Here is a 17680-nt window from a genome sequence, read left to right as displayed (position 1 = left end):
CGTGGGTTTGAGCCCCGTGTCGGGCTCTGTGCTGACAGCCAGCTCAGAGCCTGGAGCCTACTTCTGATCATGTGACTCCCTCTCTCTGGCCCTCCTTGCTCACTCTGTCTCTCAGAAATTAAAAAAACAAACTTGTTTTCTAACTGTGAGAAGAATCCCCATGCTTTGTCATTCACAAACTTGCTTACTTACCCTCATGCATTTCCTTGCATAACCTCCTCACGTGAGGCGTGCATAATTTTATTAAATAGCAAAATCAGTATTGGACCTTTTTTCCTATTCTTCCCTAGTCCAAATATTTTTAAAGATTAATGCCGAGAAGCAGGGGGAATATTAATTTTAAAGAGTCAGCATTTTGCACAGATTCTTGGAGGAAGTCTGCTCTTGGTTTGGAGAAAACATTTCAATTAGCATATTTGCCCAAAGGAAACAGCAATATTCTGTTCTGAAATTAAGTTTGTAAATACTGGAAGTTTTTAATTTTTAATATGATGTCAAGAAACTTTGCGAACTCGGGCAAAATGTTATTTAGTGCAGAACTGCCTCCCTGTGAGGTTGATAATATCACCTGTGTTGAAGGTATATCTTTTTGTTTTCCTTCAGCTGAGCCCCAGAGGAGAGGTTAGTGTTTGAGTCCAAGTTATGAGGACGTTCCCCATAGCACTCCTACATGGACAAAGAAAGATGTCAGGTTGGGGACATCCAAAGAAAGAGAGCACCTATCCAAGTATCCCAGGGAGGGAGGGGCAAGACCGCTGGACTCCACCGGTATTAATACTGGCCACATCCGAATGCCTTCTTTTCCATATTGTAGTTTCCCTTTGTTCCCTCAAAGTCTGGACAAAAACCTAGAGCCTGGACTTGGCTGTGCTTTGGGAAACTAAGGGAAGGGGCTTGGTCTCCACCAGCCTTAGGGAGCACAGAGAGGAAAATGTCCACCCAGGGAAGACAGGTAAAGGATGACAAGGAGTCACTGTCAGAATCTCTTGGGGCTGCAACTGGCGGGGTCATGAGTGACTACCAACACAGATCACTGGAACACGTAAGCAAGCCTTCCTCAGAATCCCCCAAACATAATGGGGGTAGGGGAGGAATCCAGTGAAAGAACGTGCTTTGTTGAAACAGTCACACAAAATGCAGAACGTTGAACCTTGAACCCAAGCTCCCCTACCTCCTCTCTTAAAATTGGTCACCTCCCTTCTATAGCGAATCTTAAAGAACCCAACTTCAAACCCTGGAATTTGGGGGTTCCACACATTTTAAGATCTACCTGGCAGTCATAAATATGTCCAATTTTCTATCACTTTTTCAGAGGAAGTTCATTTGAATAGCCTGTCCTAACCTTTGTTTCCTGCCTTCAACCTTGTCTTGCAATCATAAAGACAGCAACTAAAAATAGACTATTCCACCTGCCACTTCTGTAGTGCTAAATTTTTGTAAATTTTGTTGTCAAACATTGTGAAGTTTTAAATAGGTTTTATTGATTGATTCCCAGTTTTCTATCTGACTTTTGGTCTGATAAGAACACCATTTAGTTAAGCATAATCGCCCCATACATAAATCATGAGTCCCTTATACTTGAGAAGCTAGCAAAAATGTGTGATGCTTTTTAGCTTTTATCATAGTCCCCATCACCTGTGCAGTTAGGAATGTCACCCCTCCTGCTCTCCACTGAAGTGTTTCTGAGCAGAAATCCTCCACATCGTTTTCAAAAGTCTCTGATGACAAGTTTACATGTGGAGGCCTTCACTTACCCAGTTTGCCCTTGTTCCCAAAGCTCTCGGCTGACTACCTATTAATGGTATGTTTTCACCATGAATCCTGATCTGTCATAAAACACTCTGAGATTTGGTGACCAGCAAATCTCAGGACCTGGAATCTTTCTTACATACCTGAGACCCTGATTTTTTATTTTCCCCTGAAGTCTAGTTTTGTTCCACCAAAAGTAATTAATGTGAGCTTCTAAAAAGCAGAAATCAGGTCTTATCCTTCCTTTGTCTGCACTGTTCTGCTAACGTAGGTCAAGCAGTTAGAAGAGGGACTCAGCAAAGGTATCGTTAGGGACTGATGCTCAGGAACTTCCCTGAAACTCTGAACGCTCAGCCTGTAGCAGCAACACTGCACCTGAATAAGGTTTTGGCTAGTGCCATCCATAGATATTACCCTCCTATTTTAAGATCGGCTCTGGTTAAGTCCTTCACTTGGTCAACATTTACTGAGCACCTACAATGAGCTGAGACCTCACAGCTGAATAAGATAAAAATCTGCTACTCCATGAGGTCAGTATGTAATGGGGCAAAGAAACTTTTCATCAGTAATGACTACACAATGTGGTAGGTTCACAACAGCAATCGGCATCCATCCCATAGGGGTTTCATTTCCTTAGAGTCACTGAGGAAGAAGCCGTGTTCTGGGCAATAAAGGACATACCGATTGTTGTTCCGGTCACTTTTTTTTTTTTTTACTGAAGCCAGGGCTCATGAGGCAGTGGGGAATGCAGATTCAGTCATACCTGGGGCAGGACACAGGTTCCACCCAGCACTAGAGCAGAACTCTTGATGTCTGTTTCCTCATGTAGAAGATGGAGGTCTCAGAAGATGGATGGGAGGATAAAATTAAGGCAATGAATGTAAAGTGTTTGGCACAGCATCTTGCACAGAATGGTAGTGTTATTGTTATGTGCTTTGTGCTCTCTCTACAAATATCTACCAAGTTAATGTATTGTTACAGGTAATTTGGAGGTTCCCATGAATTTTCAGTAGATAAATATCAATCTTAATTATAGAAATTAAGAAATCAAGAGAATTAACAAATATTCAGATGTGAATTCCACACCACTGTGTACATGTCCCTGGGCCTCAGATGCCTACTCCTGCCCCATTCACCCAAATTCTTGAATCAGATGCAGCCCCCACCCCAGAGAGTCTTAAAATAAAAATTAAAAAAGCATTACTAGGGTCCATGGAGTCTGAAGTGATGCTTCATCCAAAAATTGCCATTTATTTATTTTAAAAGACCTCTATTTCATGAATAGAAACTTCATGGCAAATTAGGGTACTCAATAGATAACATTCCTAAATAATGCATTGATGTGACTTGGGTGTATAATCAGTAATGACATAGGTACTGATAGTACATTGTGCCAGACAATGTAGATGGAAGATGGTATTGCTATGAAAAATAATTTTAGTTCAGATATTGACCCAAATAGTACAAGACATTGCTAACAGTGACCCATGAGAAGAGCTTAAATAAACTTGTTTCATGAAATGAGAAAGAGCAAAACTACAGAATATTTTGTATGAGTTCTTATATCAATGTGTAACCAAAGTACTACAAGAAGTCTTGAAATCTGGGTTCCCTCCTCCCAGGTTACTGTTTCTCTAGACCCTATAGTCCAGTTAGAGCCACTTGGAGCTATCAGTTCTCACTTCACCTTTGTCTCTGTGAGCTTCTCATTCCCACTCAGTGCTTGAGGTATTTGATGTATTTGACTTCTTCCTCCACTATTCTGCCTTTGGTTATTCCTGTCCTTCACCTGCTACCTCTTATGATGCAGGTTTTCCTGGGGCTTCTGGTGGTGGGGCCTCCGGCAGTGGGGCTTCCTATGGTTAGGGAGCCTCTAACAGTGGGGAAGCCTTCTTTAGTGGGGGGGCTTCCTTCTCCAGTGAGGGGACTTTCTCTGGAGCCTCCTCTGGACGCTTCTCTTCAATATCTGTGGGTTGCTTTTCTAAGGACTGTGTTTTCTTGTCCACAGTAGGCTCTGTGATCTCTGAGGAGCCTCTTGGCATCTCTACTGACTCAATTCCAGCCCTAAGGGTAATGGAAAATATTAAAACCAACATTAATACTAGAAGAAATCCAGGGAGTATGAAAATTATCATGCCATGAGGCTTCCTTTCATTCTTACGTTTAGCAACATTGGCACTTCCTCCTGCACTTAGATTGTCATGAGTGGGTTGCCCAGGGGGACCACTGTCCACACTACCCCCATTTCCTGCAGCTTTGCAGTCAGGGGGTGCATAGCCAGCCTCACAATGACAGTGTCTTAAATTGTTGCAGACTCCTCTTCCATTACACATTTCTTTAGGTTTACAGTCATAGTTGAGCACAGCATGATCAGTGCAGGAGTAATTCATGCAGACTTTGTATGGGGCACAAAGAGTGCCAGTGTGCACCTCTCCATCATCGGGGATATCAGTCATGTTATAGGCATCCATGCTCCAGCACCAGTCATCTTTGTGAGCTACCTGGATCAGAGTATGGTAGAGTTTGATTGTTGGTATCCGTCTAATATTTGTACATACAAGTTTCCCACAAAATATATTCTCATCAGAGCACTTAACATACTTTGTCCTAGACGAGGCCCTCAAGCCACAGTTTCCAAACCGGTCTCCTTTGGTGTTCATGGAAATATAACAGTTTTCTGGGGCAGACCTTGCAGGGGACCCATATATATCCACGCACTGATTATCAGGGTTCTTACACCGGCCACCAAAACAATAGTGAATCATATCACACAGTGTACCGTCTTGCTTATAGTGGTCTCTGGGGCATTCTCTGGAGATACCATTACAATATTCAGGGAGGTCACACTCTCCAAAAGCAGGACGACACATGAATCCCTTAGGTCTCAACTGGCAATGAGAACAGCATAGTCCATCACTACACTGTGCATGCTCCTTCAGCCTACACANACAAAGTAGTCTCTCTTCACCTTCAGGTGAATCACCCATTTCTGGTCCTGCATAAATATCATATAGGATGTGTCTTTCACTGGGGTGTCCCTTTCCTGAACAGTCAGCTGCCTGGGGATGACTATTTCATAGGAAGTGTAATATACAGATCCTAGGTGACAGTACATACTTGGCACGAAAATCACCAACAGCAGCACAATCCCCAACCTGACACATGAAGATTCTGGCACTTGCCCCAGCCTCAAGTTCCTCTTTTGCTGAGCCCAAGTCTGAAACTTTATCTTATCCTCTTTCAGGGCCCTTTGGTCTTTCCACAGAGATGACAGTATAGAGGCAGAGTGTCTCAAAGAGGCTGCCACTGACACAGCCATTGTGAATCAGTTGGCACTGCAGGGCCTCTGTCCTGCAGCAGCACCTCTGCCTGGCATGCTGAGCCTCAGAGACTCGAGTATTAGCCCCAGATCTGTGCTGGCTCCCTTAGGGGTGTCTGCTGTCCAGCTCTTGGGTTGCAGACTTAAGGGCTGTATTTCTATTTACTCTTGGCCTTCGCTAGTTCCCTTACCATATGACTTCCTTCCAACAGCAGTAGCTTCAACGTTCCTTGGGTAAGTTCCCTTTATCCTCACAGAGAGATATGCCACGTAGGTGGACTGTAATGATCCAGTCAGTACTATAACTCAGGCAAATTATCCTTATTCTCAGCCCAGGCCACACAACTCCTGATATCCGTTAATCTGCTCATTCTTTGAAACCCAACATTCTGGCAGGAGGTTGGGGGGAGGGGACAGGGATTCTTTGGGGATCTCTAAACAGGACAAAGTTCTCTGTTGCCCACTGCCTCCTTTCCTCATTTCTGTAGTATTCAGGATACAGTTTCTCAGCCCAACCCTCCTTTGTCAGCTTTTGTTCATAACACATGAGCTTAGACATTTTATATTTGCATATAAACGTAATTTTTTCTGCTATGAAGTTTTCCTAATGCACATACTAAGAGGCAAATGAAATGAGCTCAGTTTTACCATGGAAGTACCTAAGTGAGGAGGATCAACATTCAGTTCCTCCCAAGTGACCCAACATAAAAACAAACTGATTAAGTAGGTATCTAGTTACCATTTCATCAAGAAAATAAAAATGGAGTCTATAAGAATTTTTTTGAAGAATTCTTCACTCTTTAACTAAAATTGAACTGTAATGTCTGTGTAAGTCCTTGGATTCGTTTCTGTGTCAATTTCCTGGAGTATTTTGCAGTACAAATCCAAAAGGAAAAAAAAGCACTATCTGTCACATTCCTTGCACAGTTATACTCCTGTACATTCTAAGATGAACTAAAATAAGACTACGTATTTTATAGTGCATAGAAATAATTTTATATCAAGTAAAATATTTACAATATAAAACCTTTAAAGTAAGGGTTATGACTACAACTAACAGTCAGAAATGAGATATCCCCTATCTAATTAAAAAAGGAATGGAATGGTACAAGATCTCAGATATGAGCAGGAGAGCAGGTCACCTCAATATTTAACTCCTAATACAGATGATAGAATTTGTCATTAGCATCTGGCAAGAAGATTTATACTGTCATACCACAAACCCATTGAAAAATTTATAGCAAATAAGGTAAAATGATTTTTAGCTAGATTTCTTCTTTTATTTTATATAAGAGAAAGCCTGTTCAAATTCTGTAATTTGGAAATTAATACAGACTTAAGGTATTTCCCTGTATTTTAACCAAAGAGGCAGGACAAATGGAGTCATTTTGTGGGATAAAATAAACAAATCAATAATGAAAGAACACTTCTACTTTTTAAATAAATAGAAATATAATTAAAACTAAGTATATCCAATTTTCCATTTCTCAAATTGAAACACATTTTCTTTAATACATACGCACATATGTGTTCACAGACAAGCTCTGATTTGGACCATTTGAGTTCTTTAACCAATAATTCCTTCAATTTGTTCTTCCTCACGTGAATACAACAAACTCTTCTTAAAAAGTTATCTCTTTGGGGCGCTTGGGTGGCTCGGTTGGGCGTCCGACTTCGGCTCAGGCCATGATCTCACAGTTCGTGGGTTTAAGCCCCCCGTCAGGCTCTGTGCTGACAGCTCAGAGCATGGAGCCTGCTTCGGATTCTGTGTCTCCCTCTCTCTGACCGTCCCCTTCTCACGCTGTCTTTCTCTCTCAGAAATAAATAAAATGTTTAAAAAAAATTTTTTTAAGTTATATATTTAAAGAAAAAAATTTTCACTTGTTAAGTAGACTCTATGCCCAATGTGGGACTTGAACTCACCACACAAGATCAAGAGTGGCACACTCCACTGACTGAGCCAGCCAGGTGCCCCTAAAAAGCGTATCTACTAGCTTTAAAAAGCTAAAAAGCTACCCTCCTGTGTTTCAAACAGATTTCTGACAGGTATTCTCCTATGCTTATACAATTAACCAGAAAGATACACAAATTGTTATACGTCAAGCACATTTATAACCATGTTCAAGTCTATAGGCATTGGAGTGGAAAGTAATGGTTTTAGTTAAACAGAGGGATAGCAAATCATGTGGGAAAACTGGAGACTAATCTCCTGCCTAGAAGAACTGTTCTTACAACGTGAACTGCCTGCAGGTATAGGCATTTAGAGGCAGGAAAAGACGAAGATGATTTTGTTTCACATCCAGTTACATGTGAAATTTGCTTTATTAGGAAATCTGGTTGGCATGTCAAAGCAGAATTTGCTACTGGCCTACAAACTCCACAAGCAAAACTGCACTTTGAGGACCACAAACAGTGCTGAGTCCTTTGGGAACTACTGTTCTGTCAAGGACTGTTTGCATTATAACAGCTAGACTATCCTCCAGGGTATTCAGCAGCATCCAGCATGGAGCTCTCACGTGGGCATAGGTGGGTGCAGCACTTCTTTTCGGGGCCAGATTAATTCGGCCTGGCATGACTAAAACGTGGGCAACTGTTGCTTAGAGTAAAAGGAAGCACTGTTGTGGCTGTCCTTTTAGATCATGCCTAAAATTCACCACACGCTAAAGGGGAAAAAAATCATCCAGAGTCTTTGGAAGAAGGTACCCTGATAACAAATTGAGAAGTTAATGGTAGACTGGGCATACCAGAGGTTTACTCTGAAGAAAAAGAGTGACAAAGTTTACTATGGCCTTCCTCCCTCCAGCCAATACCTCTGCCCTGAGAAAAACAACAGGCGAACATTCGTTCCGTTGTTCTAGAAATAAGTGCAGTGTTTTTCCTGATTTCAATAAGCGATCTGTAAGACTGCATTTCACTAAAAAACAATTTAATTCAACCCTTAATTCAACTCTCAGCTAAGTCTTCTGGTCAATAAATAAGAAAACATTTTGTTTTTGTCTGCTGCCTCACTGTTCGATTTTACTACATTTAAAAGCACTGAATTCTCCTTACGGGGAGAGTTATTACAAGAGTTATTAGTCACCTAAGATTAAGGAGCCTTACCACAAAAAAAATACCTATTACCCAATATAATAAGGTAATCCTTGTAAGATGCTTTGTGTTTTTATCATGTTATTTCCAGTCAGTCACATACACACGATGCACACTAACCAGATGTCATCCTGAGGACATGTTCAGCAAAGTGGACGAATCAGAAAAGAAGTAAAGTCTATGAGGTCAATTTTGATTGAAGAGAATGTGACAGGACAAAAGTGAAGAATTGTACCTGCGACTGTCTTCCTCTGCTCTGTGAATTGGAGTTTGCCTGCTAGCTCTTCTATTTACCAACACAGGACCCACCAAAAACTGATAAACACACAAACAAACAAACAAATAATGGTTTGTTATGGAAGCCCATGTGCATAACAGAAAACTAAAAAAGCATCCAGCCTTCTTTTCCATTCAAACAGCTGACCTCTGGGCCAAAACCACCCTTCCTGAAAATCAATGACACTGAACGAAACAGACATAGCCTGGGGATGCCAACATGAAGTGCAGGCTGAAACATCAAAGAGTAAAAGGGCAGCTTTAGGAGAAAAAACTGGACCATCTTAGATGCTAATCCAATAGTCCAGTTTACATGATATGTAACTTTCTCAGAAAAATTATCTGATAAAAAGGGCCAGGAGAACAGAAAAAAGGAAGCAGCAGCAACGGAGCTTGGTGAGGCTTGTGCGGAAGGGAAGAGGACTGAGCAGGACCTCAGAGGAGCAGAATAAAGCTCTAGTTCTACACGAAAAGAATAAACTCAAAATCCTGTCAGATTTAAGCAACCCACCATATCTTTTAAAAGATATGACAAAAAAATAAAAATAAAAAAGGAAATGTTACCACTTCTCTCTAAGGAATTAGAGATGAGAAATGAGGGCTTAGCTCCTTGCCCCTTCCATCATGGGAGTTGGCATCCTGTGGGTTCCAGCAGGCAGTCTGCAACATGGATCCACAAAATTTTTTTGGCCCCAGAGCTAATCTACCAATGGTGCAGAAAGCAAACACACAGGGCGAGTAAAACCAGATTCCACAGTACTTGATTCAGATGTTTACTGGACAGGTCAGTATAGTCGGCCCTTTGTCTATCACTGGCAAATGATTTTTGTACACTTTATTACAAATAAAACAATCTTGTTTGACAGTACCATCTGTCATCTTACAAACATATGAGAAAACAGTCCTAGAGTAATAGTATATCTCTAGGAACTGGGCTTTTCTTAAAAACAAACAAATGAACTATACTATAAGTAAGTCCTGTATTTAAATCTATACAGTGTCTTTAAGTAATGTGGAAATGTAATTATGATTTATTAATTTACATAAAAATTACTTTATACATTAAAGAATAATTTTTCAAATTGTTAAAAAAAAAAGTCTGAAGTTGTCATTATTGGGATTCATGGGACATGGTTTGCTCTTCTATCACTTGCTTCACAATTTCTGCCAGTTTTAGTCGGTCCACTTTATCCGTGAATCCACGACCTGAAATGCAAAAAAAAAAAAAAAAAAGTCAGTCTCCAAATGTTTGGAGGTGAGATTCTTGACAGGGACCCAGTAAGGTACCCAAGGGGTGTGAGACAGGGGCTCTGCAGTGTGGAATCTGCAGCACACAGTTCATCTGAACTCTGGAAAGCAAGTGAGAGGGCAGACGTCCATGCCTGTGCAGTTAATGTAGGACTAACCCTGTCGTAGAGTATGCCATTCACTTTCTAGCCTCCACTCACTTACCCTCAAAACAGCCCCAGCTCAGCCCCCAGACATCCTCCATGTTCCACATGCAATCACTTCTCTGCATTCATGGAGAAAGGGAGAAGTTTCCTACCATTCCAACTGAAGCTTTGCAGAGTATCTCTTAGGAGTTTGCATTCCCGGTTATACTTCCAAGCCTCCTGCATTACTTCATTCAGCTTTTCATCTTCATTCTCTCCTATTAATAAAGATGAAGAAGAAGTTGCGTTTTCCTGTGGCATCATGGGATGTGAAGTGTCAGAGATGGAAAGACCTGATGTCCAGCTTGTTGAGAAGTGGTGAGTTAAGGGGAAAACTTTCACAGATGCTGTACTAGTCCTTACATTACATGGAGGCCACTTCTGGGCTTTGAACTCTTTTACTCTGACAGCCTCACACAACTCCTCTCATAGCCCCAGGGTCTTAGCACTTGGCACTTAGCACAGGTAGAGTCAGACTCTGCTGCGAGCAAAAACACCTGGTTAACCTATGAGACCAAGAGAGGAAGAGAGGGCAAGGCTGAGGGGACCACCTCTTTCTCCCAGGCTCATTTCTTTCTTTGGAAGCTGAGGTACACTGTGAGTTCTCTTAAAACCAAAGAAATCTACACGGTTTTCTGATCTACTACTTGAAACCTCTCATCCATGTGCTGAGAAGAGCCCATGACACTCCGCTGAGTGTATTAAAAGAAAGCTCACTCAAAAGGAGACATGTACAAGTCACACTCTGCCCATGATACAAGTAGCAGCAGGGGTCACTTCTGAACTTGGAAGGTATTCTCTTTATATCCATAAGTTAATGACAGCCTTACACTCTAAAGGCTCTGGAAATGTTCCTGACCTCCACAAAGCTGATCCTGACCCTGTCCACTTTTCCATTCTCCATCTTCTATCCTGTGCCCTCGTTAACAAACTAAGAAAACACAAAACTGCATTCTGCACGAGATGCTGGCAATTAAATGTCAACCAGTAGTTTCACAGAAAACCAAAAAAGGGATGAAATGTACCACCTTTCCGAGTTCCCACTACTCTCTCTTTTTAGTGGGCACAGAATAATTATATATATATACACACACACACACAATTATATAATAATTTATATAAATTTATAACAAGTANCCACTTTTCCATTCTCCATCTTCTATCCTGTGCCCTCGTTAACAAACTAAGAAAACACAAAACTGCATTCTGCACGAGATGCTGGCAATTAAATGTCAACCAGTAGTTTCACAGAAAACCAAAAAAGGGATGAAATGTACCACCTTTCCGAGTTCCCACTACTCTCTCTTTTTAGTGGGCACAGAATAATTATATATATACACACACACACACACAATTATATAATAATTTATATAAATTTATAAAAAGTAATCTATATAATTATTTTCTTACAACACAAAGGTGAAACAGACAGCCTCAAATTAAACCAGTCCTGTCATGTGCATGTTTGTGCGTGTGCGCACACACGCACGCACGCACACACACACACACACACACACACACTCACACACACGGAACATTGGTAAATGGCGTGACCTTTACCAGCCTGGGGGAGAATACACTGAGCAATCACATCTCGGAGCTTTTCCAAGGCAACATTTGAATCTTCGGCTCCATTTTCACGGTCGTGGATATAAACACCGTCCTTTGGCTTGGTGCTTTAAAAGTTTGGGAGAGAGGTAATAACAAGGTGAAACCTCAAAACAACTCTCCACAGCTGTTAACTCTAAAGATAAGGCAGCACATTTTTCCGATAAATAATTAACTATAGAGCGTCTCCAACCTCTGATGCTATTTAACAAGCCATCCTCTCCACCCTCTTAAGATGTAGAAAAAGGGCAGGCCCCTGGCTGACCTCTCCCAATCCTGCACTCAGCCACACCAACCATGGAGAATCCACAAAACAAGCTTAGTTACCCGAGTAATTTCCTCTTCCTCAGAATGGGGTTGTTCACAGAGTGCAAGGGTTTGAGGCTGACTTTCAGATCCTGGATTCTCATGTTGGCCAACTGTTCCGCGTGAGCCTGCTGGATTCCCGCAACCACCGCCTGAATGTAAACACTGTCATCAGTTTCCACTCACCTTGAGGCACCTAAAGAGCCAATCTAAGAGAGTAGGGAGAAGCTCAAGGAACTAAGAAAGGAGTTTCACTGTTATGCTGGCAGAAAACAAATTTTGATAAGCCAGAGCATTCTTCCCATGGATTGCCAAGCCCAGGGAATACCAGGCAAACCAAGGGCCAAACAACAGCTAGCTCTTCTTCCCTGCATGTGGACAGAAATGCAAGTAAGACGTACTAACAAGATTCATGTTCACAGTCACTGGCAAGAGCAACTGTAAAGAGAGGCATTCGTGTCCATCAGGGGAAAGGCTGGTAGGCTGCTGCCTGAGAAGCTTCCCATAGTGGCATTTATTCACTGCCCCCACAGTGTACACAATCATTTCAGCCCTGATGGCTCAGAACCCCAACTACTTCATATGGTTAAGCATGGTAGATCATCAGAAACTGATCTTTAAGCCAGTCAATTAATTTACAATGAGAAATAACTGTCAATGGAGTCTAGAACTTCTGAAGTCTGTGTCTTTATGACCAGTGCTGGCTCCTACTATGGGCAGACCAATTAAGAAAGATAAATAATCAGCAGAAAGCTTTCTAAGAACAAGATGATCCCAGGTTTATATTTTTAAAAAGGACAAACTGTGAGTGTATGTGTGTCTCTGCAGAAAAAGATCAGTAAGGATACATTAAGCCATAGATGACCTCATCTCTGAGGGGTGAGACTGAGGCCAGGGGAATGAAAAGGAATTTATGCTATTTTATATATCTCTGTACTATTTGAATTTCAACAATAAAATTTGACAGTTTTAAAAAGCAGTTCCCTGTTAAGCATGCAATTAGATCAGGGAGAGTTTGAATTCATTTAAGGGAACTATAATAGCTAGCCTTGGCTAAACTCCACTGCATACACACATCACCCCTATCAGTGATGGCTTGATAAAAAAGATGAGAATAGCTCAAGGCTGTCAGCTCAGACTCCATCTCCTAGACAGGGCTTAGATGGGACACTATTCAATATCCACATATGTGGCCATTTTTCTACACTTCAAAGTTGGCCATCCTACATCATGACCCCATCATTTCTTTAAAAATGGGAATATACAGTCTGTCACCTTGCAATTCCATCTTCTAGGCCTAGGGGCTGCTCTTTCTCATTAAGAAGATTCTGCATCTTCCTATTTGGCTTCATTATGCACTAAGTCTAAAGTAACTCCAGAAAGCAATTTTACTTCTTCAATCCCACGATCTTGAGGAAAGCCACACTATAACCCCCATGTGCCAATTTAAATAATCTCTTAGGATTTTGGACTGATCAAACCAATTCTGGACTATGGGCATATTTAAACAAAGAGGAGAACCACACAAAATCAGATATGGCAAAGAACTCTGTTCCTTCCAGCTCTTTCTTTCCTATACTCCAGCAAAACTAAGGGGGACTTAGAATTTTTTCCTATCCCCTTATTCTTTCTCACATTTCAATCCCATGCCTTCTAAGTGGGTAAAACTCATGTCTGTGTCACTGCCTTTACCTCTCAACTACACTATAGTCCAACACAACCCATCTCATTCATTTGCATGTCCATCTAAACAATACCTAAACCAGCTTTGTTCCTGATTTCCCTCTATTTGTCAATGGTATCACTGGATATGACACCCACTGTCCCCTTATTATCTACTAAGTCACCAAAAATTGTAGAAATCTGTCTTAAAAAATTTTGAGTCTAGGGGCGCCTGGGTGGCTTAGTCGGTTAAGCGTCCGACTTTCGCTTAGGTCATGATCTCGCGGTTCGTGGGTTCGAGCCCTGCGTCGGGCTCTGTGCTGACTGCCAGCTCAGAGCCTGGAGCCTGTTTCGGAGTCTGTGACTCCCTCTCTCTCTGACCCTCTCCTGCTCACGCTGTCTCTCTCTCTCTCTCTCTCCCCTAGAAATAAATAAAACATTAAAAAAAAAAATTAAAAAAAAAAATTGAGTCTATTCATATGTTTCCACTTCTCTGTTCCTAGAGCTGCCCCTCAGCTTGCAGATTACTGCAGAAGTCTTAGGTTGGCAAGATCTGCAAGTCTGGCTGACCCTCCCTAAATACCTTCCCTGTGGCAAATCTCTTCCTCCAAATTTACAAAGCCCTCTCAGCTATGCTCTACTAAGACTTAAGCTCCTCTGTGTACTTTCAAAGATTAGCCCTGCTGCAGATGTCTCCTGGACTTCCCATTAATAAGCCAGGTGATTTTTCCCACTCAGGCACTTCGGTCTGTAATGGTTAGCTCCTGGGGTTCCCTACACCTGGGCACTTACTGCAGTCTGCTCAAGTTCTCTGAGGCAGCTCATAGCTAAACCTGTGAACAGGTTAAAAACTGCCATGTAGTAATTAATAAGTATGGGGGAGTTGCCTTCTCTTTGGGAACTCTCCGTAATTACACCCCTTCAAAGATGTTTTCTTTTTCTGAATTCCCACAGCATTCATAGAAGATGCAGCATGCAAAGCTCTGATATCTAAAATATTGCCTCCCTGTTTCAGGTAAACTAGTCTTTCCAACAGGTCTTGTTTAAGCCCCTCGGGGGAAGGGAGGGTGTCTCATAGTACTGTTTCCCCCAGCCCCATAGCATAAATATGGAAGATTTGGATTTTCCTTCACCGGGCCTTGATCTGGTCTTTATGCAAATAAGTTTTATTTCAGATCCTGACTTTCAGGAAAGCAGGGATATCTCTCTGGTAAAGACTGAGTGCTCTGTATTGCTCTGCCTTTGACCCCTCCCTGAACTTTGTTGAGCATTCCTTCTCAGCAGAGCCTTTTTGGTGAATAAAGTAAGCATCATTCAAAACCTTATCCATCATCAGTTGAGCAGAGGGTAGCACATTATCCAAGGCCTCAGTTGAGTTGAGCCATGGGTGGTCCAACACGCCCTCAATGGTGAGTCTTTCCTCTGGTTTGACCTTCAAGAGCCTGTGGAGAAAAGGCCAACAGGGGTGCTGTGCATAGTCACTTCCAGAAGGCCAGGAAGTTCCTGAGTCTGGTTCTTACCAGCCCTAGCTTCTGACTTTCTACCAACTCCTACAAGCTTAGGCTTTCTATCTGCAGGCAGGGCTGGGGTTCTAGTTCCTAGCCACTAGTTGTGAGGGCACTGTGTCCTTTGGTAGTCCTTTCTACACTAAACAGAGTGAGATAAAACAGACAGGAAAAGGCTTAATTCAGTGATACTTCAGACTGAGTTCTAGATTCAGTAAGACCATACACAGCTTACAGTTCCTGAGACTTGAATCTCCATATTCATGTTTTTAGAACAGTGGGGTCCAATTTCCAAAAGGGACTCAAAGTGCTCTTTTCACTGACAGTCACTACAAAATTAATTGAAGGGTCATGTAGTAATGAAAATCCAGGTTGGTACTTGTGATAAAACTGTTAGATTGTAACCACATGAACCCTTTATTCCAAAAATATTCAGAAGCTAAAAATTTAGTCTCTGAGAAGGGGAAGAAGGCATTTCTTTCTAAGTCGAATGTATTGCTGTGTACCATCTGCATTTTGATAATTCTTTACATCTTGTCTGTTCATGCGGATATAATTCTTAGCTCACTTCAGCATGTTTCCTGGGCTTTTTACAGCCCCTCCAACTACATATGCTCTGACTATATACGTCAGAGTAAGGACAACATGTGCACTTGTTCTTTCAGGTTCTCTGCAACCTTCTGGATCATTCTGAACAAACAGCTTCAGATTCTAAAGAAAGGATTATTTAGAAAAGAATCCAAGGGGCACCTGGGTAGCTCAGTCAGTTAAGCATTCGACTCTTGATTTCAGCTCAGGTCATGTATGATCTCACGGTTCATGGGTTTGATCCCCGCATCAGGCTCTGCACACATAGTGCAGAGCCTGCTCGGGATCTTCTCTCTCCCTCTCTCTGCCTCTTCTCCCCCTCAAAAATAAACAAACATTGAAAAGGAAGGAAGGAAGGAAGGAAGGAAGGAAGGAAGGAAGGAAGGAAGGAAGGAAGGAAGGAAGGAAGGGGAAAGGGAAAGGAAAGGGAAGGGAAGGAAAGAAAAAGAAAAAAAAGAAAAAGAAAAGAATCTGGAAACTGAAAGAAGATAATCAATGTCACTCTAGGGACAGGAAATATATTCTACAGAACTGACAAAGAACCACTTAGAGGACACTGATGTTTTGGTTAAGTAGCTGAGAATACAGTGTGGAAACAGCGTGGCAAGACAAATGATGCTGTAAACATTCCCTCCACCCTCCTAAAAACTTTTACTTGTATAGTTTAGAAACTAATCCCTCTTTATACACACAGATTCTTAACCAACAGGACAAGCTCACTTTTGAAAGGGAGTAATCTCCACAGAGAAATGGCTGTACTGTCAGGAGGCAGCTCCCGGGCACTGCCCCTTTAATGCTTATCTTCACTGCATTGCAGATAAAGAAAACTAAAACCAAAAGAGGGAAAATTGCTCAGTGAACACGAAGCAGTAGGATTGCTGGAACAGTGCCCAAATCCCAGGCAGGTGGGCCTCCCACACAGGCGGGCAGGAAAGGCAAAATACCTCAAATTTAGGTCTGACTTCTTACCTAGTCCTTCCGCTACCAAAGGGCTCTGTCAACTCTCCCTCAGCCACTCACTAGCACTAAATCTTCTAAATCTGTCTCAGCAGTGGGGAGTCTAGAGGCCTACACAGTCAGCCACATACCCCCAGCAGCCAAGGAATGAAAAGCTAAAATGTCATTGTCATCTTAGCCCCTGAGTTCAGTTCCTGATGCCACGTGTGTTCCACAGGACTGGTTAACATGCAGGAAGGGCACACTACAAAGGTTTACCATTTGAGGTCCTAAATTAATGTTCACAGAGACACTAGCTACTGAGGGGCCTGGGTTCACAACCCTGGAGACAAATTCTAAGAATGCAACAGGTGGAAGCAAAGCTCCATTTTCACCAAGGTGGATATGCAGAGCTCTCATCTCAAACCGCAGGAATGAGATATCTATGATGTGCAAACAGGAAGGAACATGCCTGGGAAACCAATGACTTTTCCCCTGTGTTCCACCACCACCTCAGGCCTCCTTGGCCTCCCCACCCTGCAGGCTGGGGACTCACTTCCTCACAACATCTTTGGCCATCTCTGAAATCTGGCTCCACTCTTCTTCTGGGAACTCAAAACTGCCTGTCATGATCTTTCTCCGCATATCCTTTGGGATTGTCCGGCTGTGGTGTTTGGAGTAAAAAGGAGGGTATCCGCACAACATCACATAGATGATCACCCCTAGGGACCACAAGTCACAGCTCTGAAAGAAAAAAGAAAACAGTCACTTACGAGCAGAGGTACAGCCCCAAAATAAAGCCCCCAGGACCAGCCCAGGAAGAGCCCCTAACATACACAGGCTGGCATCTCCAAAAACCACTTAACAGAGACTGGAAAAGTTTCAGAAGTCTTAAGGGAACTAACCTTTCTCTCCAAATGTTTTCTATGCCACCACCGCTACATATATACACACCAGCATACAAGGCCAGTCTAGGGTAAAATAAACAGTCAATTTTATTCTCACCACTCAGGCCCAAGCTGCTAACCGATCCTTGGGTACAGTGTATGACACTTCGTCTCCAGCTATATTAGTAACAGATATAAACCAGCTGGTTGAGAAACATGTACTATGTCAACCTGGGCAGGGTTGAGGGTACAGGAACAAAGTAGCTAAGACACAGGCAGGCTGACCCTTTGATATACCACAAGTCATTTCATCAAAACCCA

At 42.2% G+C, this 17680-nt stretch overlaps 3 protein-coding genes across 3 annotated transcripts in view; 1 reads left to right on the top strand and 2 right to left on the bottom strand.

Annotated features, from left to right (window-relative positions):
- TMEM116 (transmembrane protein 116) overlaps positions 1–8299 on the top strand; it is a 117510-nt gene extending 109211 nt beyond the window's left edge. The window contains exon 11 of the mRNA XM_077748074.1: positions 8254–8299. Coding sequence (XP_077604200.1) covers positions 8254–8277 — 24 coding nt within the window. The 3' untranslated portion in view covers positions 8278–8299. The remainder of the gene's footprint in view (positions 1–8253) is intronic.
- LOC144218156 (disintegrin and metalloproteinase domain-containing protein 1-like) lies at positions 2985–5252 on the bottom strand. The gene is given in 2 exon segments (XM_077747990.1): positions 2985–4698; positions 4701–5252. Coding segments are annotated over 2 exon segments (1455 nt in total). The 5' UTR covers positions 5069–5252; the 3' UTR covers positions 2985–3611.
- A 1143-nt stretch (positions 8300–9442) lies between the features above and the next one.
- The window catches only part of MAPKAPK5 (MAPK activated protein kinase 5), a 43983-nt gene continuing 35745 nt past the window's right edge, over positions 9443–17680 (bottom strand). Inside the window, exons 9-14 of the mRNA XM_077748076.1 lie at positions 17029–17216; positions 14765–14885; positions 11803–11933; positions 11428–11543; positions 9981–10085; positions 9443–9640 (exon numbers count right to left, since the gene is read on the bottom strand). Coding sequence (XP_077604202.1) covers positions 9546–9640; positions 9981–10085; positions 11428–11543; positions 11803–11933; positions 14765–14885; positions 17029–17216 — 756 coding nt within the window. The 3' untranslated portion in view covers positions 9443–9545. The remainder of the gene's footprint in view (positions 9641–9980; positions 10086–11427; positions 11544–11802; positions 11934–14764; positions 14886–17028; positions 17217–17680) is intronic.

This window comes from Crocuta crocuta, unplaced genomic scaffold (genome assembly GCF_008692635.1).
Source record: "Crocuta crocuta isolate KB4526 unplaced genomic scaffold, BGI_CrCroc_1.0 scaffold29, whole genome shotgun sequence".
Lineage (NCBI taxonomy): Eukaryota > Metazoa > Chordata > Mammalia > Carnivora > Hyaenidae > Crocuta > Crocuta crocuta.
The sequence above is the reverse complement of the archived record's forward strand: the minus strand, read 5'-3'. Positions and strand labels throughout refer to the sequence as shown.